A 26,963-nucleotide genomic window follows, 5' to 3' on the forward strand; every position below is an offset into this window, starting at 1 on the left:
TGTCTTTATCATACACACACGCCCTGTAGTCCACCACACCTTTCTTTCCTAAACTCATTACTATTCTTGTATATTTATTGTTCTATTTAGAATTAGCTTATCAAGTTCCACAACATATTTTGGGGAATATATCAAATTAACGAATTAATTTTAACATGGTGAATTGTCTTACACCTTTTGGTAAAATTTTATATTTTCTTCATATATATTTTCCAAGTCACTTTTCTTCTTGATATTAATGAATGGGATTTTTCCCTATTGTATTTTTAACTGGTTATTTCTGGGGTGTGGGATTAACCATCTTTATCATTAACAAGGTACTCATCTCCAGTTTGCTTAGTTTTAAGATTTTTTTCCAAACCAGAAAATGTATTAAATTTTATCATATGCCTTCAGAGAATCAGTTTATATTTTGTGTTTGTTTTCCTTAATTTGTTAATGACAGACTTTACAAAGTTGAACCACTGTAGCAGTCTTGGCATAAACCCCACTTATGATGTATTCTTTTATATACTGGTGGATTTGACAACTTATTTAATCTTGTGTGGTTCAGTTTTCACATATGTAAATGGGATATCAGCATCTACAAAAAAAGGGTTTGTGAGCACTCAATGAATTACAATATTTAGATTAGTGCTTGGTACATAGTGTGCTGTGTGTGTGTGTGTGTGTGTGTGTGTGTGTGTGTGTTTGTGTTTATAAATTAATAGATTTATTTTCGTTTGAATAAAATTATTTAACTTCTTCTATGTACTTAGGTCTATACTGTCATCCTTTCTCATGCATTTTGAGAGTAAAACCTAATCAATTTATTTTAGTCCACAGGTTACAAATTTCCCCCTGTCCAAATCTCATGTTTTAATAAATATATAATGCATAGTTCTAAAAAGACTAGAATTTGAATTTTGACTTCCACTTTAACAGTTATTTTGAAATATATTTAGAGTATTTTTCAACTTTATTTTTAACTTTCTAGGTATGTGTATTTTAACTTTTTGTTGTTAATTTAAGGTTACATTTTAAGTTGTTGCAATTTCCTTCATGCCTTAATAAATAGGCACTTTTGTGATGGCTCCATGTGTATTTCTTGGGTACCAGGTATACTGTTGAGTACGTCTTTGAAAACGTTCTAATTTCTATTTTCTTTCTTTCTTTCTTTCTTTCTTTTTCTTTCTTCCTTCCTTCCTTCCTTCCTTCCTTCCTTCCTTCCTTCCTTCTCCATTTGATTTGTTGGTTTTTACAAGACTGCGATGTCAATTTTGCCTTGTATTTCTATCAGATATATTTTATGTTGCATAAAGTTCATGAATTTATTCTCATGGCCAACTGTTGAAATATGGGGAAGTCTCTTTTAAAGCTTTAAATTCTACTTGTCTCATTAATGTTACCATACCTGATTTATTCTTGTTACTATTCATTTGACTTTTAACTCTGTGTTAGGGATGGATCTAAAGAATAGTATACAGTTTGATTTTTAATTCAATGTGAATTTTGTTATTGACACTATATTTGGACTTATTCTGGCCATTTATTTTGTACTGTCTATCTTTTTGTCTCTTCTTTCTTACTATGGTGGACATCCATTGTTCCTTTATTGGAATAGTATTCTCCTTTTTTATGGCCATTTTCTTTTTAAAAAAATTTTTTAGGGGCGCCTGGGTGGCGCAGTCGGTTAAGCGTCCGACTTCAGCCAGGTCACGATCTCGCGGTCCGTGAGTTCGAGCCCCGCGTCAGGCTCTGGGCTGATGGCTCGGAGCCTGGAGCCTGTTTCCGATTCTGTGTCTCCCTCTCTCTCTGCCCCTCCCCCGTTCATGCTCTGTCTCTCTCTGTCCCAAAAATAAAATAAAAAACGTTGGAAAAAAAAAAATTTAAAAAAAATAAAAAAAAAATAAAAAAAAATTTTTAAATGTTTTTATTAATTTTTGAGAGACAGATACAGCACGAGTGGGGGAGGGGCAGAGAGAGGGAGAGACAAAATCTGAAGCAGGCTCCAGGCTCTGAGCTGTCAGCACAGAGCCTAACTCGGGACTCCAGCTCATGAGCTGTGAGATCATGATCTGATCCAAAGTTGGACGCTAAACCGACCAAGCCACCCAGGTGCCCCTATGGCCATATTTTCTGATTTCCCTTTGGAAAACATGGTTTGGATAGACCTGATCCCTGTAGAAGCTTGGTTCTAGGCCTCCTTCAGGAACTGGTTCAGGGATTGGACCTAAACTAAGCCAATTAGAGCCAAAGGGACACAAATCCTAGGCTTTGGTTGGAACTTAGGGGAAAGGGATTTTGTCATTTATTTGAACTTGAAGCTATTAAGTGATCATCTTGCTGCCACATATGAAAAACTTGCTAAGTGTGAAAAGATGAAAGAAGAATATTATCTAAGAGATGAAAGAGATGAAATCTGAGTCTCTAAAGTTAGTACTACCCCCTGGACTTTTCAGTTCTGTAAGCCAGTATTTCTGGGTCTTTTTTTGTTTTGTTTTTTGTTTTGGCTTATGGTTAGGATACTTGCCACCAAAACAATGCTGATAACACGCTTGTCTTCTAGTAGACTGAGTTTAGCAGATTGAGTTTTCTTTACCCAATTTTTCTCAGCTTAATAATCTATTGTCTTTTTCTAAAAAAATGATTAGAGAGTTTTCCATTTTGTTTTTATTAGTGGTTGACCTTAAATGTTTAATACACATATTTTAACTCTCTAGTCATTGTTAGAGAAATATAAATTCATCAGCGTTAATACTCTCTAATAAAGATTCATAATGTATTTCCCTGACCTCTTTTTACTCTTAATAGTATGTGATCAGTATTTTTTAGTTCTAAGAATAGATTTTACTAATTTTGTTGCTCATGCTTGTTTCTTGCATCCCACTGTTTCCTTGAGGATCTGTTTACCTTTTTGCTGAAGAGTATCCCTTAATACTTCTTTCAGAGATAGTCTGTGGTTGGTAACTTTTTGCATCTTTGGATGTCTGAAAATGTATTTATTGGGCCCTCATATTTAAATAGGAGTGGAATTCTAGATTTAAAGTTATTTTCTTTGCAGTAATTGAATGATATTGCTCCATTTCTTTTTGCATTCACTTTGTAGGTAATCTGTTTTTTTTCTGTCTGATAGATTTTCAGTTCTTCTTTATCTTTTAGGTTCTGAAATTTCACTCTAGTACAGGACTGGCAAACTACAGTCTGTGGGCCAAATCTCTTCACTTGTTTTGGTATAGCCCAGTGACCTAAGAATGGTTTTTACCTTTTTAAATTTGAAAAAAAAAAATATCACAAGAATATTTCATGACATGTGAAAAAATAAAGTTTATATCTCAGGGCATATTAGTAAAATTTCATTGGAAAACAGCCACATTCATTTGCTTACATATTTTCTATGGCTACTGTTATAGCCATATATATGTCAGAGGTAAGTAGTTGTAACAGAACTGTGAAGCCTAAAATATTCACTACCTGGACAGAAAAAATTTGCTGGCCCCTGGGTATATTTTTATTTGTTTAAACAGAATTCTGGGAATTATCTGGCTGTTATTTCTACTGGTTTCTATAAAGATTTCTTACTGTAGTATCATAATATCCCAAATCAAAAAATTTTCATCTGTGTCCATTCTATTATTCAGCTCAATGACTGTGTTTTTCATTTAAAAATTTTTCTTTCAATTTCCAAGAAACTGGTCTTGTTTCAAGAGGGCAGTATTCTCTTACCACTCCAAAAATGGTAAATAATACTCAACTTGAGGCCTTGTTCTTATTGCTGTAGTAAATCGCCTTCCAAGAGTGAAAGTTCTTCCATTTGTTGAGTATTTTATTACTTCCAACCGTTTGATATTTGTCCACTTTTCTATGTAGCTGGGAACAGACCGCTCCCTCTGTTTGCACTGGCTTCTTATTAGGAGGGGGCAATGAGAGGTTGCTAGTGTTTTCAATGAGAATGAGGGGCTAGATGGACCATGCTGCTGGTGTGGATATTTCAGTGGTTGTGCTTTCTCTGTTCCAAGATCCCACACTCTTGTCTTTCCTTTAGGAATAGGATGAGATATACAAGGTTTGACCTACCTGGACACTGCTGCTTCTCATCTCCTCCTTGCGTGGAGTTTTCAGCCAAATTCAGGTATGGATCATCCTTAAGTGCTGCTTCCTTTATTTGTAGCAATTATCTTCTGCATGCTGCTGCACAGACTGCCTCTTCAATCGGATCCCATCTCCTTTTCGTCTTTTAGTCCACTGAAAGTTTCTCCTCTTAAGTGGTGCTCTGTATTTTCAAATGGTGTGAGAGACTGAAAACTACAGTATGCTTTCAGACTACCTCCTTAAAATGAGAAGCTGGTCTGAATTACAGTTACTCTTTAGAGGTCCACTGAAGTTTTGTTTGTAGCCTAATATATATTTTGTAGATGGCCTATGGACAAAACCTACAAAGGTATTTTATCTATTTTCAGGGTATAGTTTATTATGGCTGCAATAATAGGCTCCAATTTCTCCTTTTCTTTTTGGAGTTATCGTTTCAAAAATCTGATGCTGTCAGATGCATAGTTTTTTTGACTATTCATTTTTTTTTTCTTCCAAGATTTTATTTAAATTCAAGTTAGTTAACATATACTGTAGTATCGGCTTCAGGAGCAAAATTTAGTGATTCATCACTTAACATATACACCCAGTGCTCATCCCAACAAGTACCCTCCTTAATGCCCAACACCCATTTAATCCATTCCCCCCACCCACCAACTCTCTACGAACTCTCAGTTCTCTATAGTTAAGTCTTATGGTTTTCCTCCTTGTTTTCATCTTATATTTCCTTCCCTTCCCCTATGTTCATGTGTTCTGTTCTTACATGCCACATATGAGTGGGATCATAGGATATCTGCCTTTCTCTGACTGGTTTTGCTTCACCTAACACACTCTAGTTCTATCCACGTCGTTGCAGTTGATGGACATCTGGGCTCTTTCCATAATTTGGCTATTGTTGAAAGTGAGGCTGTACACATTGGGGTATATGTGCCCCTTCGAATCTGTATTTTTGTATCCTTTGACTAAATACATAGTAGAGCCATTGCTAGGTCGTAGGGTAGTTCTATTTTTGAAGAACCTCCATGTGGTTTTCCAGAGTGGCTGCTCCAAAGCATTCATTCGTTTTTAATGCAACCTTTGTTGTTAATACAAAATTGAATCCTTTCCTTTTAATAAGTGAGTTTATTCCATTTACATTCATTGCCTTAGTTCTGTCATCTTCAGGCTTTGTGGTCTGTGTTTTTCTTTTCTGTATACACATTTTCTGATTGAATTGGAATAGTCTAGCTTTGGTTTTTCAAGTGTTAAATTAGTATTCCTAAACCCTCAATTTGACTTATAGCTTTAAAGGGTATCTACTGAGGTTTTGCCAGTGAAATTTACACATACTTTCTTCCTCTTTTCTACCTCCCATTTTCATTTAAATTGTTATTTCTAGGATGTTATACATATATTTCCTCTTCCTCTCTACATCCTAGTTTTACATTTCTTTTTTCCAGATCTCTATTCTTTCTACATTTGAATGGATTGAATGCTATTTATTTCTTTTCCCCAATGGTTGCTACATTTCCAGGCTCTTTATTTTGGTTTGTTTCTTGGTTTTATGATTGTCTTTTTTATAGAAGAGCTCATGGGTGCTATATTCCCTTCAGTTCTTACATGTTGAAAATACCCACTTGTGTTTTCATGCTTGAATGTCATCTGGGGTTAGTATAAAATTTGAGATTATAGAAATTTTTTCTCTGAAAAAGTTGTATGTGTTGTTTTATGATCTTCTAATATTCATTTTTACCATGGAGGTATCTGAGGCGAGGGTGATTTTATTTTTCCCTTGTCTGAGGACTTGACTTTTTTAAGTGGAAAAGAAACCCAATTAGAGTTTCTTTCTTAAAGTTAAAATCAAGTTAGTTAACACATAGTGTAGTCTTGGCTTGAGGAGTAGAACCCAGGGATTCATCTCTTACATATGACACTCAGTGCTCATCCCAAAAAGTATCCTCCTTAATGCCCATTACCCATTTAACCCATCCCCTCACCCACCTCTCCTCCAGCAACCCTCAGTTTGTTCTCTGTATAGAAGAGTCTCTTATGGTTTGCCTCCCTCTGTTTTTCTTATTTTTCCTTCCCTTCCCCTGTGTTTCTCTGCTGAGTTCCTCAAATTCCACATGAGTGAAATCGTATGGTATCTTTCTCTGACTGATTTCACTCAGCATAATACCCTCTAGTTCCATCCACATAGTTGTAAATGGCAAGATTTCATTTTCATTGCCGAGTAGTATTCCAATGTGTGTGTGTGTGTGTTTATATGTATATACATGCACACACCCCACATCTTCTTTATCCTTTTTCCAGTGGATGGATATTTGGGCTCTTTCCATACTTTGGCTGTTGTTGATAGTGCTGCTATAAACATTGGGGTGCACAGTGCCCTTCAAATCAGCATTTTTGTATCCTTTGGATAAATGCCTGGTAGTGCAATTGCTGGGTTGTAGGGTAGTTGTATTTTTAATTTTTTGAGGAATATCCATATTGTTTTCCAGAGTGGCTGCAACAGTTTGCACTCCCACCAACAGTGCAAAAGGGTCCCCCTTTCTCGACATCCTCACCAACATCTGTTGTTCCCCAAGTTGATTGTAGCCATTCTGACAGGTGTTTGGTGGTATCTCATTGCGGTTTTGATTTTTATTTTCCTGATGATTTTTCATGTGTCTGTTAGCCATCTGGATGTCTTCTGCCCATTTCTTCACTGGATTATTTGTTTTATGGATGTTGAGTTTGGTGAATTCTTTATGGATTTTGGATGCTAACCCTTTATCCAATATTTATCTTTGAACACCGGCAAATTCACGACATATATTGGGAATCAATAATTTTCAGTATTTCCTGGATATTGTATGACTTCTGACCTTTTGGATTTCAGGAACTTTATTTAAAAAAAAAAAAAAAAGCTTTTCTATTATCTTTGAATTTTTTGTGTTCCATTTGCTTTGTTGTCTAATACATACTAAGATCCCTGTTGTTTTCCTTATGTATACCTAATTTTCTTTCTTACACTTTACTATTCCTTCTTGATCTTTTTTAAATGTTTGCTTATTTTGAGAGAGAGAGAGTGCCCACATGCATGTATGAATGGGGGCAGGGCAGAGAGAGAAGGAGAGAGAGAATCTTAAGAAGGCTCAGCATTGTAAGTGCAGAGCCTGACATGGGGCTCGATCTCATGAACTGTGAAATCATGACCTGAGCCAAAATCAAGAGTTGCATGCTTTGCCAACAGAGCCACCTAGGCTCCCCCTTACTTGATCTTTTAAAGCCTTCCTCCACATTTCAATTTTTTCTTTATAATAGTCAAGAAATATACGTCCACAAAATGATTTGTAATGTTTACATGGAATTATACTATGTATATGCAGGATAATTTTATTAATCTTCCTATCAGACCTTCCAATTTTTCACTATTATAAACAACCACAGATGCTCTTAACAGTAGTGATGCTGCTTCATAAGTAACCTTACTCTAAGGAAGCTCAGTGCCAAAAAAATTTTAGATTATGCTTATGAATACACTTGCCTATCTTCCCTTCTTATTCAGTCAGGCTTAAAATAATGATGAATGATTTTTCTGGGTTTCTGGGTCCATGACACAAAAATAAGACCCCAGTTTTGTAAGCATATTAAGGATATCTCAAGATTAAAGAAAGTAGTTTGGTGATGGCTTCTTCAGTACTCTCAAAAAAGATATTGAAGACTTAATGGTAAGCGTGTGAAATGTAGAATCTCTGTTGGCATTTGTACTGAGCTGGATATTTGATGTTTATCCTTCTAGATCTACTCTCCCCTTAGCTAGGTGGATAAGGAGGCTGATCCAAACAGACTACATGAGTTCTCTTATCTTCTTGTTTCTGGTTGGAAACCAATGAGAAGTGCCATCAGGATACTAAGGGATATGAGCAAAGTGAAACTGGGTATTTATTCTAGCAGCTCTCACCTAGATTGCCATAGTTTGACTAAATTCCATTACTGAAGGTCACAGCTCCTGTCAGCTCTCTCCATATACTTACTCTCTTTGGGTTCTGATGATGGTTTTATCTCCTTGTCCTTTTAGACCTAAGGATGGAAGTGGCTCCCCACTGTTGCTAGTTCTGGGTGTCTGCATTATTTCTTGTTGGTTTCTCTGAAACCCTCCTCTGTTTGCTATACTTATAGAAATTTGTCTTACATATGTATAAAATTACATGTATATAAGATTATTCATTAGAACATTTTATTTGTCATAGTGGCATAACTGTACAGTAGAATATTGTGCAGCTGTAGAAATACTTAGAACATTCATCAGATACATGCATGAAATAATCTCCCATTTGTTGGGCTTTTAAAAATTTTTTCATGTACTCAAGGCCCCCAAAATATTTGTGAAGCTTTATTTATACCTCAGTAATTGTAAAATACAAGTGTTTTTGGTTCACCATGCTGTCTTCCCAATCTTTGTTATTGTTTTTGTCTTTATTTAGGTTTGATACACAAAAATTATATGCATTTAACAATTACACCTTGATCACTGTGGATATATGCATACATCTGTGATACCACAATCAAGGTACTCCAAAAATCTGTTCACCTCCAAAAATTTCATGGTATTTTTTTGTGTGTGTTTTGTAGGAAGACATGAGATTTGTTCTCTTAACATTTTAAACTGCAGAATACCCACATTTTTAACTATGGGCACTAAGTTGTATAGCAGATCTCTAGAACTTACTCATCTTCTATAACAGAAACTTTACATAAGTGTGGAAAAAGCAAAGTACCAAACAATTAATATACTATGCTACCATATGTGTACAGAAAAAAGAAATAAAAGAATGTATATGTGCTTTTTTATATATACACACGTATATGAATGTATGTATGTGTGTATATATATATATATGTATAGGAAATAAAGTGGGAGGGTGTCTTTGGAAGGACACGTAAGAAAATGTGGGAGAACCTAGGTGGCTCAGTCGGTTTGAGTGTCTGACTTCGGCTCAGATCATGGTCTCATGGTTCGTGAATTTGAGCCCCATATCAGGCTTGGTGCTGTCAGTGCAGAGCCTGCTTCTGATCCTCTGTCCCCCTCTCTCTGCTCCTCCCCTGCTTGCACCCTCCCCCAAATAAATAAATATTAAAAAAAAAAAAAGGTCACAGTGATTGCTTCTAGGGAGGAAAACTGGGCAGTAGGAAACTATCCTTGTTTCTTTGAATATTAAAACATATGAATATATTACCTATTGAAAAAATATTACATTAATAAGAATTAAGAGCCTTAGAGGAACTACAAAAGAAATCACTAGAAGATGGTGGAAAGAGCCAACAAATTATAAAGTTGCCGAAATGATCTAAGCAATGAAAGTCTTGAATAGTTTCTTACCATGATCCCTTTATGGAATTATATATACCCTATTACAAATTTGTTGTAGAAGTAAATTCTTGTTCAGTGTTGAATACAAAAAAACATGTATGGTAAAGATTTGTTTTAAACATGGTCACCTTGATTATTTAAAAGAGCTTCAGTTCTTTTAGTCTCATCCTGTTTTTACAGCATTTTAGTAAATGCTAAATGTTTTTACAGCATGTGATATCACTAACAAAGTAGAATGACTGCACGATGGTCTTAGCTTCCAGTGAAAAGTACAACTCCATTAAAGGAAATGGGACACGAGAAGAGTTTTAGGAAATTAGTGAAGAAGGGAAGATTGCTGGAAAAATATTCTTTCAACTAAAGTTGGTTATAATCAGGATATCCAAAAATAAGAAAGGATTACTAGTTTGATTTTTTAAAGATGGTTTTACCATTCCTGATATGATTACCCCTGTTAAAAAAGTTCTATAAGACCCAGGGACCTCACTCACCCTTCCTGGAACTGTGCTTGGGCAGATTCCTCTGCAACAAGAGTCTCATACTCCTCAGCTGCAAACCTGTCCCAGTCAGAGGGCTCAGGCCCCTCATTCTCAACATCCTGATTGCAAAGAGGAAAGGAAACAAAAATAATCAAAGACAAAGAATTGGAGATTGGTTTTCTTCAGTGAACATTTGTGATGACCTGCCTGAAAATATTTCATTTTAACATGTTAAGAGAGGTGCTAAAGTAACACTCTTAAAGTGATTTGTATGCCTCCAATCATAAAATTATAGTGAACTCCTCAGCAGTGAATTCTTTAGGTCTAGATTCTTTAGCCTTATAATGAGAGACCTTTGTCTGGGCTCTTCTCCCTGGCACTTTGCACACCAGCTATCTGGAGTGACTTGTGGTTTACATATGCCCACCTGAAACAGACCATTGCTTCCTCCCCTCCCTGGCATATTTTTATTGCTTCTGTAAAAGCCAGCTCAGATACCATGTCATCTGTGCTATTTTCCTAGAAAGAGCCCTTCTCCCCCAAATAATTTCCTTTGCTATACTGTACATGCTCGATTGCTACTTTTTGCTCTTCTTTTTATCTCTATATGACCATATGTCTCTTCAACACAGTCACTGGAATTTACTGAGCACTTTCTGACTAAAAATGTTCTCTGCAGATCAGAATAAATCTTGATATACTGCCATCTCTTACAAATTTTATAAAGGGGGAAAAGGCTATATACATTTTCTTTTCCTTCTCCAACCTGGGCAGTATCTTGGATTATATATTCCAGGTAAAATGCTTTTCCATAATTAAAATGAGTTATTAGCACTGCCCTCAGATGTAAGGTTAGTCGTGCCCAGAAGAATGTAAATACCTAAATACTGACCATACAATATGATTATGATACTTAACTCATTTTAAGAACCCCTACTCCATCCTTTTGACATCTTTGAAACTTACATCTTAGATTTATAATTGGCATTTTTTTTAATGTTTATTTATTTTTGAGAGATAGCACGAGTGGGGGAGGGGCAGAGAGAGAGGCGGACACAGAATTGGAAGCAGGTTCCAGGCTCTGAGCTGTCAGCACAGAGCCCGACATGGGGCTCAACCTCACGAACTACAAGATATGACCTGAGCTGAAGGTGGACACTTAACCAACTGAGCCACCCAGGTGCCCGGGAAAAAAATTTTTTTTTAAAGCTAGTAATAATGTGCCTTGATATGCCCCAAGATCAGGCGTAGAATATTTGTTTTTAGAAGGTGATCTTTGGGGGTGTCTGGGTGGCTCAGTCAGTTGAGTGTCCAATTCTTGATTTCAGCTCAGATCATGATCCCAGGGTCATGGGATTGACCTTTGCATTGGCTCCACACTGAGTGTGGAGCCTGCTTGAAATTCTGTCTCCCTCTGCCCCCCTCCCCTGCTTGTGCTCTCTAAAATTTAAAAAAAAAAAAAAAAAAATTAAAAATAACGTATGTGGTGCCTGGGTGGCTCAGTTGGTTAAATGTCTAAATGTTGGTGTTGGCTCAGGTCATGATCACACAGTTTTGTGGGTTCAAGCCCTGCATCGGCTCTGCACTGACAGTGTGGGGCCTGCTTGGGATTCTCTGTCTCACTCTCTGCCCCTACCCCACTTGTGACTGTCTCCGTCTCTCTCAAAAACAAATAAATAAACTTAAAAAATAATAAGGTGATCTTTGTATTCTTACTACTATTTAGGTCAACATGTAGAAGAAAAAGACTGAAAGTTTCTGGTAGTTGTATTCCTGTAGGACTCAACTCAAACAGTCCTTTTCTACTAACAGAATTAAAAAAAAATTTTTTTTAAAGTTCTGAGGGAGAGAGAACACAAGCAAGGAAGGGGGCAGGGGTGGGGGAGAGAGAATCCCAAGTGGGCTCTGCACTGTCAGTGCAAATGTGGGGCTCCACACAGGGCTTGAACTCAAGGACCATGAGATCATGACCTGGGTCAAAACCAAGAGCTGGATGCTTAACCAACTCGACTGAGCCATTAGGCACCCCCACATAATTTTTACTTTTTAAACAAGAGAAGGGGAAGTGCTGATATTATTATTATTATTATTATTATTATTATTATTACTATTATTATTTTGACATAGACCATATGTTCAGGGCTTTTTGAGGGTCCACAGGTTTTTGTGTACGCGTAAGGGTGCTCATCTCTATTCAGGTGTAGAATGACTTCAAACTGATAGTCATGCACAACAGTCATTAACACTTGAAAAAGTGTTTTGTTATCTGAGGGCTATTATGGAGAATGTCTAGTTTTCATTATGATTGGGAGAGCTATTTACAATGTAATCCTGGAAATGAATGGTACAGTTAACCCCAATATACTTTCTAATACAGATGGTTCTATTGATACATTTTTTTTAAAAGTTAGAAGGACAAATTTTTTTCAAAACTTTTTTGTAACTAGTGTCTAATATATAAGTATACAGACCACAAAATTCACTCAGTGATAGACAGATGCAGGTTACCTAAACTTGAAGATTAGCTATGGAGAGACATGTGCTCTAGGTCCTTTTTTCTCTCTTTTCAGTAGGTGAGAAAATGTTCTAAATGTTACCTCTTTAAATACAAGATTCTCACAGGGAAAGACCGTTTTTATCTGTAGCACACAACCCCTGATACTGCAGCCTTCAAAGGAAGTTAAAACCAGTACCTTCTGGACCGCAAAAGGATCTCTCTGTTCATGGTCCAAGTATTTCTCCAGATTAAAGAAAGTATCATAAAAAATGTGTGCCATTCTGCATCTCTTCAGATCTCGTAGTGTTATTTTGCCTATGTAAAAACAAATCCAGTAAATTTCAAGAACTTTTTGGCAAGTGAAAAAAACTTTTACTGAAGTTTAAGAGTATACGAATATGCCAATTTTATTATATAAAATCCCATTTTTTTAGGTAAAATGGACATAAAATTTACCATTTTAAAGTGTGCAATTCAGCAGCTTTTAGTACATTCACAGTGTTGTACAACCATTACCACTACCGAGTTCCATAACATTTCCTCACTCCAAAAGGAAACTCTGTACTCATCAAGCAGACCTTCCCCATCTCCTCACCCAGCCTAGGGCGATCACTAATCTGCCTTCTGTTTCTAGGGGGAAATTTCTTAAACTTGATTTGCCATTAGTTGTTGGTTCTAAACTAGTGGTAAAGGAGAAACTTAAATATTTCTGTATTTGGGAAGCCAGTATGGAAGACTCTGGAAGTTCAGTAATTTGGGACAATCCAGGATTAAAGGCCCCCCTCTGTTACATAGGTGAGTAGTGCAGATGGTCTTTTACTCAATCTTACCATCACTGGCTGGCTTCACCAGGTCAAGCATCTGGCACAGCAAATCATGGAATGGCAAGGGCTCAATGCCCATGGCTTCCATCCGTTCACATTGCTCCTCATAGAAGTACTCCAGCTCATACATGGAGAGTACACCATCTCCATCCATATCCATGCAGCGGAACCAATACTCAATGCTAGAAGATAAGGACACTCGTTAGCAATGGCCTGGTAAGGTCCTTTATTCACCCAGATTTATTACTGCCCATGTTTCTTTTAAAATAAGTTAGTATGTGTATATTTTCTTTTAAAATAAGTTAATATGTGTATACTTGAGACTTAGAGGGACACAGTTTTATAAAATTTGTTAGAAAAACTGGCCAGACCCCTTCTTCCCTTTATTTCCCTTCCCCAGAATCAACCACTTTCAATACCTGATTATTTTGGTTTTTATATTTTCAGATAAGATGCCTATATTGCTCCTTCCTTACATTTCTGTTTTAAGAACTGTGTATTAATTTCATACATTGAAAAATGAGGTTTTAGCTCTTCTACCTCTCTTTCTACTTTACCTACATGCCCTTCTGAACCTCGTAATATAAATTACTCAACTTTTTCTTTTATCTCTTATTTGCTTAGATTTCTGTGTACATGTTACTATTCAGTGCCCATATGTGCCAGTTTTCTACATCCATAATCATTCTCATCAGGGTTCTATGAATTGGATTTTCTTGATGAAGTCTTTCTTGCTTCCTTCTGACCTACTTTAACTGCACTGGTTGCTCTCTAGACTGGATTCATGGTTTCATCCCAGGGATTCCTTTCACCTTTCTCTTATTTCTTGTATCTCACACTTTCCTCATTCTTGGTTGACTTCCTTGTTTAGTGTAACATATTCTTCGGTAGCTTCCTAAAAAAAGGGAGTGAGGCACATACATTTTCTGAGATCTTAGATAGTTGAAAATACTGTTTATCTGCCTCCTAACTTGGTTGATATTTTGGTTACAGAATTATACCTTGGTGGTGCTTTTCCTTCAGAAGTTTAAAGGCAGTGATTCACTACACTATCTTCTATCTATCCACTATTGTTGAGAAGTCTAAAGCCATGCTGATGTCTGATCCTTTGACTATAGTAACTTTTTTTTTTTTTCCTTTGAAGCCTATAGAGGTTTCTCTGGGTCCTTGGTATTTTGAAATCTCATGATGAAGTATCCTGGTCTGGGTCTAATTCATCTACTTTCTTGGGCTTTCTGAGAGCTTACTCAATTTGGAAGCTAGTATTCTTTAGTTCTCGGAAATTTTCTTAAATTATTTTATTTCTTCCCTGCCTCTTTTCACCCTTATCCATTCTTTTTTTCTGGAACTCTTGTTATTCACATCTGCATGGTCAAATATGGTAGCCACTTATCCACATGTTCCTAGTCCAATTTGAGATATCTTGAAGTGTAAATACACAACAGATTTTGAAGACTTAATATGAAAAAAAAGTAAAACATCAATATTCTTATATTGATGAGATGTTGCAATAACATTTTAGATATAGTGGATTAAATAAGATATTTAATTACAATTAACTTTATGTTTTTCTACATCTTTACTGTGGCTAAATTTCCTTTATAGTTTTTTAAAACATTTTTAGTAAAAACTGTATTTAAGGGGTACAATGAGAAAATATATACATTGTGAAATAATTACTACAGTAAAATTATTTCACATATCATCTCCTCACTTAGTTATATTTGGGGGAGAGGGGGATGAGAAGACCTGAAATCTACTCTTAGCAAATTTCTAATATTTAATACAGTATTATTAACCATACTCACCATGTTGTATGTTTCATTCTAACTGCAACTTTGTACGCTTTGACTAGTACTTCCCCATTTCCTTCTTCCCTCGACTCCTGCTAACTAAAATTCTACTCTATGACTCTTTGTGTTTGACAGTTTTTAGATTTCACATGTAAGTGAGATCATGTGGTATTTGTGTCTCTGTGCATGCCTTATTTCACTTAGCATGGTGTACTCTGAGATCATCCATGTTGTCGCAAATGACAGAATTTCCTTCTTTTTAAAGGGTGAATAATATTCTAGTGTGTGTGTGTGTGTGTGTGTGTGTGTGTGTGTGTGTGTATCCCATACTTTCTTTATCCATTTATCCACTGAGGGACATTTAGGGTGATTTCATATCTTGGCTACTGTGAATAATGCTGCAGTGAACATAGGAGTGCAGGTACTTCATGATATTTATTTCAGAGTTCTGATTCAAGATGGTAATGTAAGAAGATCCTGAACTTTCTCCCACGTAGACACACCAAATCTACAGCTACATATGGAACAAGTTCTTCTGAAAAGACTCCTTAGAACTGAGTAACTCCTACACACTGTGCAGACAAGAAAACCCCACATCTAAGTGGGTAGGACAGGCTGACACACAATCTCACTATAATCCCCACCTCTGTCATGGTGACCTACAATCAAGAGGAAACTTAAAACCTGGAACTTCTTCCAAGGAGTGAAGGGTTTGAATCTCATACTGGGCACCGTAACTCTTAAGACCTGAAACTAAAAGATGACTCCCTAAAACATCTAGCTTTGGAAATCTCTATAGAGCTTGTGTCCATGAGACCCAAAAGGGTACAGTTAAGTGAGAAATGGCTCGTAAGGGGGTTATGTGCTTGGACTCACCCATGCTAGCGACCAGTGCAGAAGCAGCCAATAGACACCCAAACTTTCTGTGAAAGACACTCATTTCCTTATCTTAAAGCCTTGGCCTTAGGGCAGGCATCTAACTTAAAACACACATCTAGGGGCCTGCTGGGGTACTCTCTGGGGACAGAGGCTAGAGGATACCATGTTCACTCTTCTCCTCTGCTGCACTACACAGTGCCACTATCTCCTGGAGGAGAGCTTTTACATGCATCTGGTGCCCTGTTTTTATGTCTGGAGCCCTGCCTGGTATTTGCAGCTGCCACCCAGGGATGCTCACCGATAGCCTGGCTCTGGTGGCCAGGGGGGCTTGTGTTCCTGGGCCCCATGAGACTGTAACAATAGGAGACCTAGTTCTTAGCAGGCTACTATATCCGGGGTACTGCACAGACAAGAGGTTGAAACATACTCTCAGGCTTTCTGTGAAAGAGGGCTATTTGCTTGTGTTGGAGTTTCAGCCCAAAAGGTAGGTTTCAGGTTTAGCACACATCTAGGAGCTTATGGAGTTGCTTTCAGGGTATGGAGGCAAGTGGTTGCCATCTTTGTGTTCTCCCTTTGTCTCATTCCAGCTGCTGGTATCTTTTAGAAAGGAGCTGATGCACTTGTATGGTACCCCAATTTTGGAGACTGATGCCCAGGGGATACTTAAGATTGCCTAGCTCTGGTGGCCAGTGAGGCTTATGTTTGTGGTCCCACAGGACTGTATATATGTGCATACTTTTAAAAGATGACAACCAGCCTCCATCTAGGTGCTGAAATCTTCCCCTCTGGGATAATGACAGGTCTTGGCACAACCTCGACTATTAGAAGCCATTAAAAATAAAAGAGGATGCTTGGACAATTAAAAGGTTTAAGATACAAGGGCTAGGACAGGGTTGAACAATAAAGTTTACCTACTACACAAGGCTACTATTCAAGACTTGGAGAGGTGGTTATTTTATCTAATGCACAGAAATCAACACAGTCAAGCAGAATGATGAAACAAAAAAATATGTTCTGAATTAAAAAATGAGAAAACCTCAGAAAAAATTCCTTAATAAAACTAAGTTAAGTGATTTACCTGATAAAGAATTCAAAATAATGGTCACAAAGATGCTCACTGAACTTGGGAGATGAATGGATGAAGACAGAACTCAGATGAAAAATATAAGAATGTACTAAACAGAAGTCATAGAGCTGAAGAATATAATAACTGAACTGAAAAATACATCAGAAGAGTTTGAAACCAGACTAGATAAAGCAGAAGAAAGGATCAGTAAACTTGAATACAGGGCAGTGGAACTCAATCAGAGCAGCAAAAAGAAAAAAGAATGAAAAATGTGAAAAAATAGAAGATTAGGGAATACTTCCAAACTCCTTTTACAAGGCCAGCAGTACCCTGATAACAGAACAAGGACACTATGAGAAAATTACAGGCCAATATTACCGATGAATACAGATTCAAAAATCCTCAACAAAATACAGTAAAACCTTGGATTGCGAGTACCTTGTTCTGTGAGTGTTCTGTAAGACAAGCAAAATTTCTAATAAATTTTAACTTGATAAACGAGCAGTGTCTTGAAATATGAGTAGTACGTGATGCCGAATGTCACATGATCACAACTGAGCCAATGGTTCTTTCCTCCCTCCCTCCCTCTCTCTCTCCTTTCCTCCCTTCCTCCCTCTCTCGGTGGGATTGTATCCTGTTTTTGGATGCTTGGTCTCAGGTTGTGGTGTTTGGCAGGAATCAATGATTTTTCAGAATGTTGGAAGGTTCCCACAGTTGGTACTAGTGTATTTTTTGTCACTACAAAGCACCTATGGACAGTCCTTTGCTTTTCCATGCAAGACTAAGCTTAGGAATGCTTTACTTCATTCGAGGTCAGGCTGCCTGCAGATATAGACCCTTTCCTTTGCTGCCTTATTGCCAGTTACATTAAATATAGTATATGACAAGAGTTTATTAATACTGTACTCTAGTCAGCATCCATGTGAGCATATACAATGGCTCCCATGCAGAAAAAGGTTCCACTGAGCCAAGACAGCAGTGATTCTGTTAGCGATAGGTGAAATTCATCCTATACAATAAGCCTCCTTTCTCTTGTCTTCCTCACACCAGCCATGAAGGTTTTCAAAGGTAAGTGCCAGTTAACTTATTTTTCTTTACATTTATTATTTTGTATCAGATTATAGTATTGTAATCATTTTTATATGAGTATCTTTGGGATGTGGAATAAATCTGAATTTCAATTATTTCTGTTTTCAATTTTTTTATTAAAATTAAAAAAATTTTTTTTTAATTTTGAGAAACAGAGCACAAAGCGGGGGTGGCAGAGAGAGAGGGAGACACAGAATCAGAAGCAGGCCCCAGGCTGAGCGGTCAGCACAGAGCCCACCATGGGGCTCGAACCCACAAGCTGTGAGATCATGACCTGAGCTGAAGTTGGATGCCTAACTGATTGGGCCACCCAGGCGCCCCAAGTTTCCATTATTTCTTATGGGGAAATTTGCTTTGATCTATAAGTGCCTTGGATTACAAGCATGTTTCCAGAATGAATTATGCTCGTAAACCAAGGTTTTACTTGTATTAGCAACTGAAATTCAACGGTACATTAAAAGGATCAAAAACCATGATAAAGTGGGTATTCCGGGGTTGCAAGGATGGCTCGACATCTGCAAATCAATCAATGAGATGAAATTAATGAAATGAAGGATAAAAATTACATGGTCATGTCAGTAGATGTAGAAAAAGCATTTGATAAAATTCAACATCCATGTCTGATAAAAGCTCTTAACAAAGTGGGGACAGAGGGAATATATCTCCATATAATAGGTCATGTATGAGAAGCCCACAGCTAACATCATATTCAGTGGTAGAAAGCTGAAGGCTTTTCCTGCAAGATCTAGAACAAGACAAAAATACCCACTCTCACCATTTTTATTCAACATAGTACTGGAAGACCTAGACAGACCAATTAGACAAGAAAAAGAAATAAAAGGGAAGGATTTCCCTTTTTTCCCCAAATTGGACAAGGAAGAGGTAAAACTGTTAACTCTGCAGATGACATACACAGAAAACCCTGAAGACTCCACCAAAAAAAGTGTAGAAGTAATAAACTCTATAAAACTGCAGGATGCAAAAATCAATACAAAGTAGAAAAAGAAATTAACAATCCTGTTTACAGCTGCATCCAAAAGAATACAATACCTGGGAATTCATTTAACCAAGGAAGTGAAAGACTTGTACACCGAAAAGTATTAAGACACTGATAAAACTGAAGACCTGCATAAATGCAAAGACAGTTCATGTTCATGGATTGGAAGAATATTGTTAATATTACTCAAGGCATTCTACAGATTCAGGGCAATCCCTATAGAAATTCCAATGGCATTTTTTTTTTTTTTAACAGAAAGTGAACAATCAATCCTAAAATTTGTATGGAATGACAGAAGACCATGAATACCCAAAGCAGTATTGAGCAACAAGAAAAAAGCTGGAGATTTCACACTACTTGATTTCAAAATCTACTACAAAGCTATAGTAATGAAAACAGTATGTTATTTGCATAATAACAGACACATAGGTCAATGTAACAGAATAGAGAGCCCAGAAATAAACCCACATATATACGGTCAATTGATGTATGACAAAGGAGCCAAGGATATAAAATGCAGAAAGGAGGGGCGCCTGGGTGGCTCAGTGGTTAAGCATCTCACTCTTGGTTTCGGCTCAGGTTGTGATCTCATAGTTTTGTGGGTTCAAGCCTTGCATCAGGCTCTGAGCTGACAGCATGCAGCCTGCTTGTGGTTCTCTCTCTCTCTCTCTCTCTGCACCTCCCTCGCTCATATTTTTTCTCTCTCAAAATACACTTTAAAAAAAATGGAGAAAGGATGGTCATTTCAACAAATGGTGTTGGAAAAAACTGCCACATGCAAAAGAATGAAATTGGGCCACTATCATATACGATACACAAAAATCAACTCAAAATTTATTAAAAACATAACAAAAGTATAAAACTTCCAGAAGAAAATATAAGCAGCAAACTCTTTGATATCAGTGTTGGCAATAACTTTTTGGCTATAACACCAAATGCAAAGGAAATCATCAACAAAATAAAAAGGCAATCCTGAATGGGAGAAAATATTTGCAAAGTATATATCTGGTAAGGGGTGTATATCCAAGTATATATAGAGAGGTCATACAACTCAATAGCAAAAACCAAACCAAACCAAACCAAACAAACAAAAAAAAAACTGATTAAAAAAATGGGCAGAGGGTCTAAATAAACATTTTTCCAAAGACACCCAGATGGCTAGTAGGTACATGAGGAGATGCTCTACATGACTATCAGGGAAATGCAATTCAAAAATATAATGAAGTATCACCTCACACCTGTTAGCATGATTATTATCAAAAAGACTAGAAATAACAAGTGTTGGTGAGGAGAATGTGGAGAAAAGGGAACCTATGTATACCATGGTGAGAAAGTAAATTAATTCAGCTACTATGGAACACAATATTGAGGTTCCTCAAAAAATTATAAACAGAATTTCCATATGATCCAGCAATTTTACCTTTGGTTATTTATCTGAAGAAAATGAAAACATTAACTTGAAAAGATATATCTACCCCCCCATTTTCAACCCCATGCAGCTAAGATATGGAAACAACCTATGTGTCCATTGATGGATAAAGAGGGAAAATGCAGTATATATACACAATGAAATATTATTCCGCCATAAAAAAAGAAATTATCTGATTAAAAAAATGGGTGGAAGACTTGAATAGACTTTTTAAAAAAAAGGTTTATTTGTTTTGAGAGAGTGAGCACAAGCAGATGAGGGGCAGAGAGAGGGAGAGAATCACAAGCAGGCTCTGCAGAGCCTGACACAGGGCTCAATCCCACAAACCATGAGATCATGATCTGAGCCAAAATCAAGAGTCTGATGCTTAACTGACTGAGCCATCCGGGCGCCCCATGAATAGACATTTTTCTAAAGAAGACATATAGATGGCCAACAGACACCTGAAAATGTGCTCTGTATCACTAATCATCAGGGAAATGCAAACTAAAAACACAATGAGATATCACCTCACACCTGTGAGAACGGCTAAACTAAAACACAAGAAAAAACGAGTGTTGGCGAGGATGTGGAGAAAAAGGAACCCTTATGCACTGTTGGTGGGACTGCAAACTAGTGCAGTCACTGTGGAAAACAGTATGGAGGTTCCTCAAAGAATTAAAAATAGAATTACCATATGATCCAATAATTTCACTACTGGTATTTACCTAAAACAACACTAATTCAAAAAGATATATGTATCCCATGTATACTTCAGTGTTATTTACAACACCCAAGACATGGAAGACATCCGTCCCCTGACAGATGAATAGATGAAGAAGTGGTTTATACATACAATGAAATATTACTCAGCTATAAAAAAGAATGAAATCTTGTCATTTGTAAACAGCATGGATGGAGTAGAGAGTATAATGTTAAATAAGTTGGTCAGAGAAAGACAAATTTGTATGTTTTCACTCACATGTGAAATTTAAGAAACAAAGCAAGCAAGCAGAGAGAAAAGAGTCAAACAAAAATCCCAGATTCATAAATAAAGAGAACAAACTGGTGGTTGCCAGAGGGGAAGTGGGTCTGGCAGGATAGGTGAAATAAATTAAGGGAATTAAGAGTACACTTATCTTGATGAGCACTGAGAAATGTATAGAATTGTGAAATAGTTATATTGTATACCTGAAACAAATATAACACCATATGTTAATATAAAAAAAAATACCAAGGAATGAAATTCTACCATTTATGACCACATGGATGGACCTTGAAGACATTGTGCTGGGTGAAATAAGTCAAACACAAATACTCTTATGATCTCACTCATATTTGAAAACTAAGAAAAAAAAAACAACTGAGGTCACATATACAATGAAAAGATTGGTGGTTACCAGTGTGGAGGGTGGGATGGGCAAACAGAGTGAAGGTGGTGAAAAGGTACAAGTTTACATTTATGATAAGTCCTGAGGATGTAATGTACAGCATGGTGACTTTACTGCATATTTGAAGGTTGCTAAGAGATCTTAAAAGTTTCTATCACAAGAAAAAAATTTTGTATCTATATATATATGGTGAATGTTAAGTGGACTTACGTTAGTGATCATTTTACAATATATATGAATATCAAATCATTATGTTGTACATCTAAAACTATCATATCAATTATACCTCAATATAAAAATAATTTTTTAAGAAAAGAAGTTGGAATTGTAGTGAAGTAATTTGAGGTCAGTCTTTGCAGCCTGTACTTTTAAGAGCCTCAAGTTAGAAAAAAATTTGTTTTACTTATTTACTGTGGTTAAAAGCACCATTACATTTGCTTATAAATCAGTCATAATTTGAGAAAAGATAGATTTTTTTGAGCCTCAGAAATTGTCCCATTTGCTACCAGCATATTTTCCATTTTGGCACAGTAACGGTAAATGAAAAGAAAGATAGATAGTGATTTCATCATCTTTGGATACATATACAGAAGTGAGATTACTGGATCATATGGTTTAGTTCTATTTTTAATTTTCTGAAGAACCTCCATACTGTTTATTACAATGGGTGTACCAATTTATATTCCCATCAACAGTCTACCATGGTTCCCTTTTCTCCACATTCTTGCCAATTCTTAGTGATGTTGAGCATCTTTTCATTTACCTGTTGGCCATTTATAGGTCTTTTGGGAAATGTCTATTCAGAGCCTTTGCCCATTTTTACTTTTATATATCTCTTCCTCCCCGCCTCCCCCAGTTTTTAAATTCTAGCTAGTTAACATACAGTGAAATATTAGTTTCAGGCATAGAACTTGTGATTCATCACTTACAACACCTAGTGCTCATCACAAGTGCTTTCCTTGATACCCATTACCTATTTAACTCATCTATCCCCCCACACATCACCTCTCCTTCAGTAACCATCAGTTTTCTATCGTTAAGAGTCTGTTTATTGTTTTGTCTCTTTTTTCCCTGTTCACTTATTTTGTTTCTTAAATTCAATATGAATGAAATCATATGGAATGTGTCTTTCTCTGACCTATTTTGCTCAGCATAATACTCTCTAGCTCCATCCACATTGTTGTAAATGGTAAGATTTCATTCTTTTTGATAGCTAAGTAATATTCCATTGTATATACATACTACATCCATTTTATCCATCAGTCGATGGACATTTGGGCTCTCTCCATAATTTGGCTATTGTTGGTAATACTCTTCTAAACATTGTTGTGTATGTACCCCTTTGAATTAGTATTTCTGTATCCTTTGGGTAAATACCTAGTAGTGCACAACAATTGTTGATCCTAGGGGTAGTTCTATTTTTAACTTTTTGAGAAACCTCCACACTATTTTCCAGAGTGGCTGCCTCAGTTTGCATTCCCACCAACAGTGTAAGAGGGTTCCCCTGTCTCCACATCCTCAACCACACCTGTTGTTTCTGGTATTGGTAATTTTAGCCATTCTGACTGGCATGAAGTGGTATATATCACTGTAGGTCTGATTTGTATTTCTCTGATGATGAGTGATGAGTGATGTTGAGCATCTTTTCATGTGTCTGTTAGCCAACTGTTTGGTCTTTGGAAAAATGTCTATTCCTGTCTTTTGCCCATTTTTAAACTGGATTACTTTTTCAGTATTGAGTTTTAGAAGTTCTTTATATATTTTCGATAGTCACCCATTATCAGATAAGTCATTTTTAAATATCTTCTCCCATTCTGTGTGTTGCTTTTTAGTTTTGTTGATTGTTTCCTTCACTGTGCAGCTTTTTATTTTGATGTAGTTTCAAAAGTTTATATTTGCTTTTCTTTCCCTTTGCCTTAGGAGACCTATCTAGAAAAATGTTGCTATGGCTGATGTCAATGAAATTACTGCCTGTGCTCTCTTCTAGGATTTTTATGGTTTCAGGTTTCACATTTGGGTCTTTAATCCATTTGAGTTTACTTCTTATGGTGAAAGAAAGTGGTCTCAGTGTGGTGCCTGGGTGGCTCAGTCAGTTAAGCGTCCAACTTTGACTCAGGTCATGATCCCATAGTTCGTGGGTTCAAGCCCCGCATCAGGCTCTGGGCTGACAGCTTCGAGCCTGCAGCCTGCTACAGATTCTGTGTCTCCATCTCTCTGCCCCTACCCCCGCTCATGCTCTCTCTTCTCCTTCAAAAATAAACATTAAAAAAAAATTTTTTTTAAAAAGAAAGTGGTCCCAGCTTCTTTCTTTTGCATGTTGCTGTCCAGTTTTCCCAACACCATTTGTTGGTTCATTTCTGGGTTTTCTATTTTGTTTCACTGATCTATGTGTCTGTTTTTGTGCCAGTACCATACTTTCTTCATCACTACAGCTTTGTAATATAGCTTGAAGTCCAGAATTCTGATGCTTCCAGCTTTTTCTTTTTCAAGATTGCTTTGGCTATTTAAGGTCTTTGTGGTTCTATACAAATTTTAGTACTGTTTGTTTCTAGCTCTGTGAAAAATGCTGGTGGTATTTTGATAGGGATGGCATTAAATGTGTCTATCACTTTGGGTAATATAGGCATTTTAACAATATTTGTTCTTCCAATCCATAAGCATGGTATGTTTTTCCATTTCTTTGTGTCCTCTTTAATTTCTTTCATAAGTGTTCAATAGTTTTCAGAGTACAGATCTTTTACCTCTGGTTAGTTTTATTCTAGTATCTCATGGTTTTGGGTAGAATTGTAAATGGAACTGATTCCTTGATTTCTCTTTCTACTGCTTCATACTTGTACAGAAATGCAACGGATTTCTGTACATTGATTTTACCTTTGGCCATTTTTAAATTGAGTTTTTTTGTTGAATTATTTACATTCCTTATATATTTTGGATGTTAACTTATCAGCTATGTGGCTTGCAAATATTTTCTTCCATTTTGTAGGTTGTTTTCACTCTTGATTGTTTCCTACTAAAAGTTTTTTAGTTTGATACGATCCCATTATTATTATTATTATTATTATTATTAATTGGCCTGTGCTTTTGGGTCCTATAAAAATCAAATTGCACACACCAATGTCAAGAAACTTGTACTCTGTTTTCTTCTAGTAGTTTTATAGTTACAGGCTTTACATTTAAGTCTTTAATCCATTTTGAGTAGATATTTTTAAAATTGAGACAAGTGTCCAACTTCATTCTGCATGTGGATAACCAGTTTTCCCAGCATAATTTATTGAAGAGACTGTCCTATCCCCATGTGTTCATGGCACCACTATCATCTATTTCTGGGGCCTCTACCCTGGTCCAATAGTCTATATTTTTATGTTAGTACCATGCTTTTTTGAATAGTATAGCTTTGTAGTATATTTTGAAATTAGGTAGTGTGATGCCTCTAGCTTTGTTCTTGTTGCTCAAAACTGGTTTTGCATTTCTCAGTCTTTTGTGGTCCCAAATGAACTTTAGGATTGTTTTGTTCACTTTTGTGAAAAATGTCATTAGAATTGTGACAAAAATTGCATTGAATCTGTAGACAGCTTTAGGTAGTATTTTAACGATATAATATTATATATATAATATCAATTGTTAATTATAATAATTCTTCTAATCCATGAAGATGGGATAGCTTTCCATTTTTTTGTGTCCTATTCAAATTATTACATCAAGATTTTATAGAGTTCAGTGTACAGATCTCTAATTTCCTTGGTTAAATGTCTTCCTACATTAAAAAAAAATTATTTGATGCTGTTGTACATGGGTTTATTTTTCCAGATATCATTAGTGTGTAGAAATGCAACTGATTTTTGTAGGTTGATTTTGTATCCTACAGCTTCACTAAATTAGTTCATTGGTTCTAATAGTTTTTTGGTGGTCTTTAGGGTTTTATATATAAAATTGACCCTTGAACAACATCAGGTTGAACTGCATGGGTCCACTTATACATGGATTATTCTTGGTCAGTACAATACTGTAAATGTATTTTCTCTTCCTTATAATTTTCTTAAGGTTTTTCCCTCTAGCTTACCTCATTCTAAGAATGTAGTATATAATACATGTAACATAAAAAATATGTGTTAATCAATGGTTTATGTTATCAGTAAGACTTCTAGTCAATCATAGGATATTAGTAATTAAATTCTGGGGAGTCAGAAGTTAAATGTGGACTTTTGACTTTGTGGGAGGTCAGTACCCCTAACCCCTATGTTGTTCAAGAGTCAACTGTGTAATATTATGTCCTCTGCAAAAAGAAAAAACTTTACTTCTTCCTTTCTGATTTGGATGCCTTTTCTTGGTCTTGCCTAAAAATTCTAGTTAGAATTCCCAGTTGAATTAAAGTGGCAAGAGTAGGCATCCTTGCCTTGTTTCTGATCTTAGAGGAAAAGCTTTCAGCTTTCACCACTGAGTATGATGGTAGTTGTGAACATATACACAACCTTTATTTTGTTGAGATACATTCTTTCTCTACCCAGTGTGTGTGTGTGTGTTTAAATCATGAAAATAGTGTGAATTTTGTCAAATGCTTTTTGCATCTTTGGAGTGGATCATACAATATTTACATTTCTGTTAATGTGGTATATGACACTTACTGATTTGTGTAGTTGAACCCTCCTTACATTCTAGGGATAAACCCCAATTACTCATGGTGTTGATCCTCTTAATGTGAATTCGGTTTGCTAACATTTTGTTGAGGACTTCTGCATCTATGTTCATCAGGGCAATTGATCTATAATTTTCTTTTTTTGTAGTGTCCTTATCTGGTTTTGGTATAAGGATATTGCTGGCCTCGTAAAATGAGTCTGGGAGTGTTCCCTCCTCTTCAATTTTTGGGAAGACTTTGGGAAGCACTGCATTTTATTTTTCTTTAATTGGTAGAATTTACCTATGAAGCCATCAGGTCTTTTTGGCTTTTCTGTTTTGGAAGGTTTTTGATTACTGACTCTATCTCCTTACTCATTACTGGTCTGTTCAGATTTTCCATTTCTTCACGATTCAGTCTTGGCAGGTTGTAGGTTTCTAGGAATTTATCCATTCTTGGTACATTATTTGATTTATTGGCATATAAATCTTCATAGTAGCTTGTGATATTATTTCTATGGTATTG

General features: G+C 36.3%; 1 protein-coding gene across 3 annotated transcripts in view; it reads right to left on the reverse strand.

The window, feature by feature from the left end:
* The window catches only part of PPP2R3A (protein phosphatase 2 regulatory subunit B''alpha), a 211,865-nt gene that overhangs the window by 16,706 nt on the left and 168,196 nt on the right, over window positions 1-26,963 (reverse strand). For all 3 annotated transcript variants that reach the window (XM_060638723.3, XM_060638724.3, XM_060638727.3), the window contains 3 exons: window positions 13,210-13,385; window positions 12,576-12,694; window positions 9,895-10,001 (listed from right to left, as the gene is read on the reverse strand). In XM_060638723.3, the coding sequence (XP_060494706.1) occupies window positions 9,895-10,001; window positions 12,576-12,694; window positions 13,210-13,385 (402 nt within the window). The remainder of the gene's footprint in view (window positions 1-9,894; window positions 10,002-12,575; window positions 12,695-13,209; window positions 13,386-26,963) is intronic.

Source organism: Panthera onca, chromosome C2, assembly GCF_046562875.1.
Source record: "Panthera onca isolate mPanOnc1 chromosome C2, mPanOnc1 haplotype 2, whole genome shotgun sequence".
In the NCBI taxonomy this organism is placed as follows: Eukaryota; Metazoa; Chordata; class Mammalia; order Carnivora; family Felidae; genus Panthera; species Panthera onca.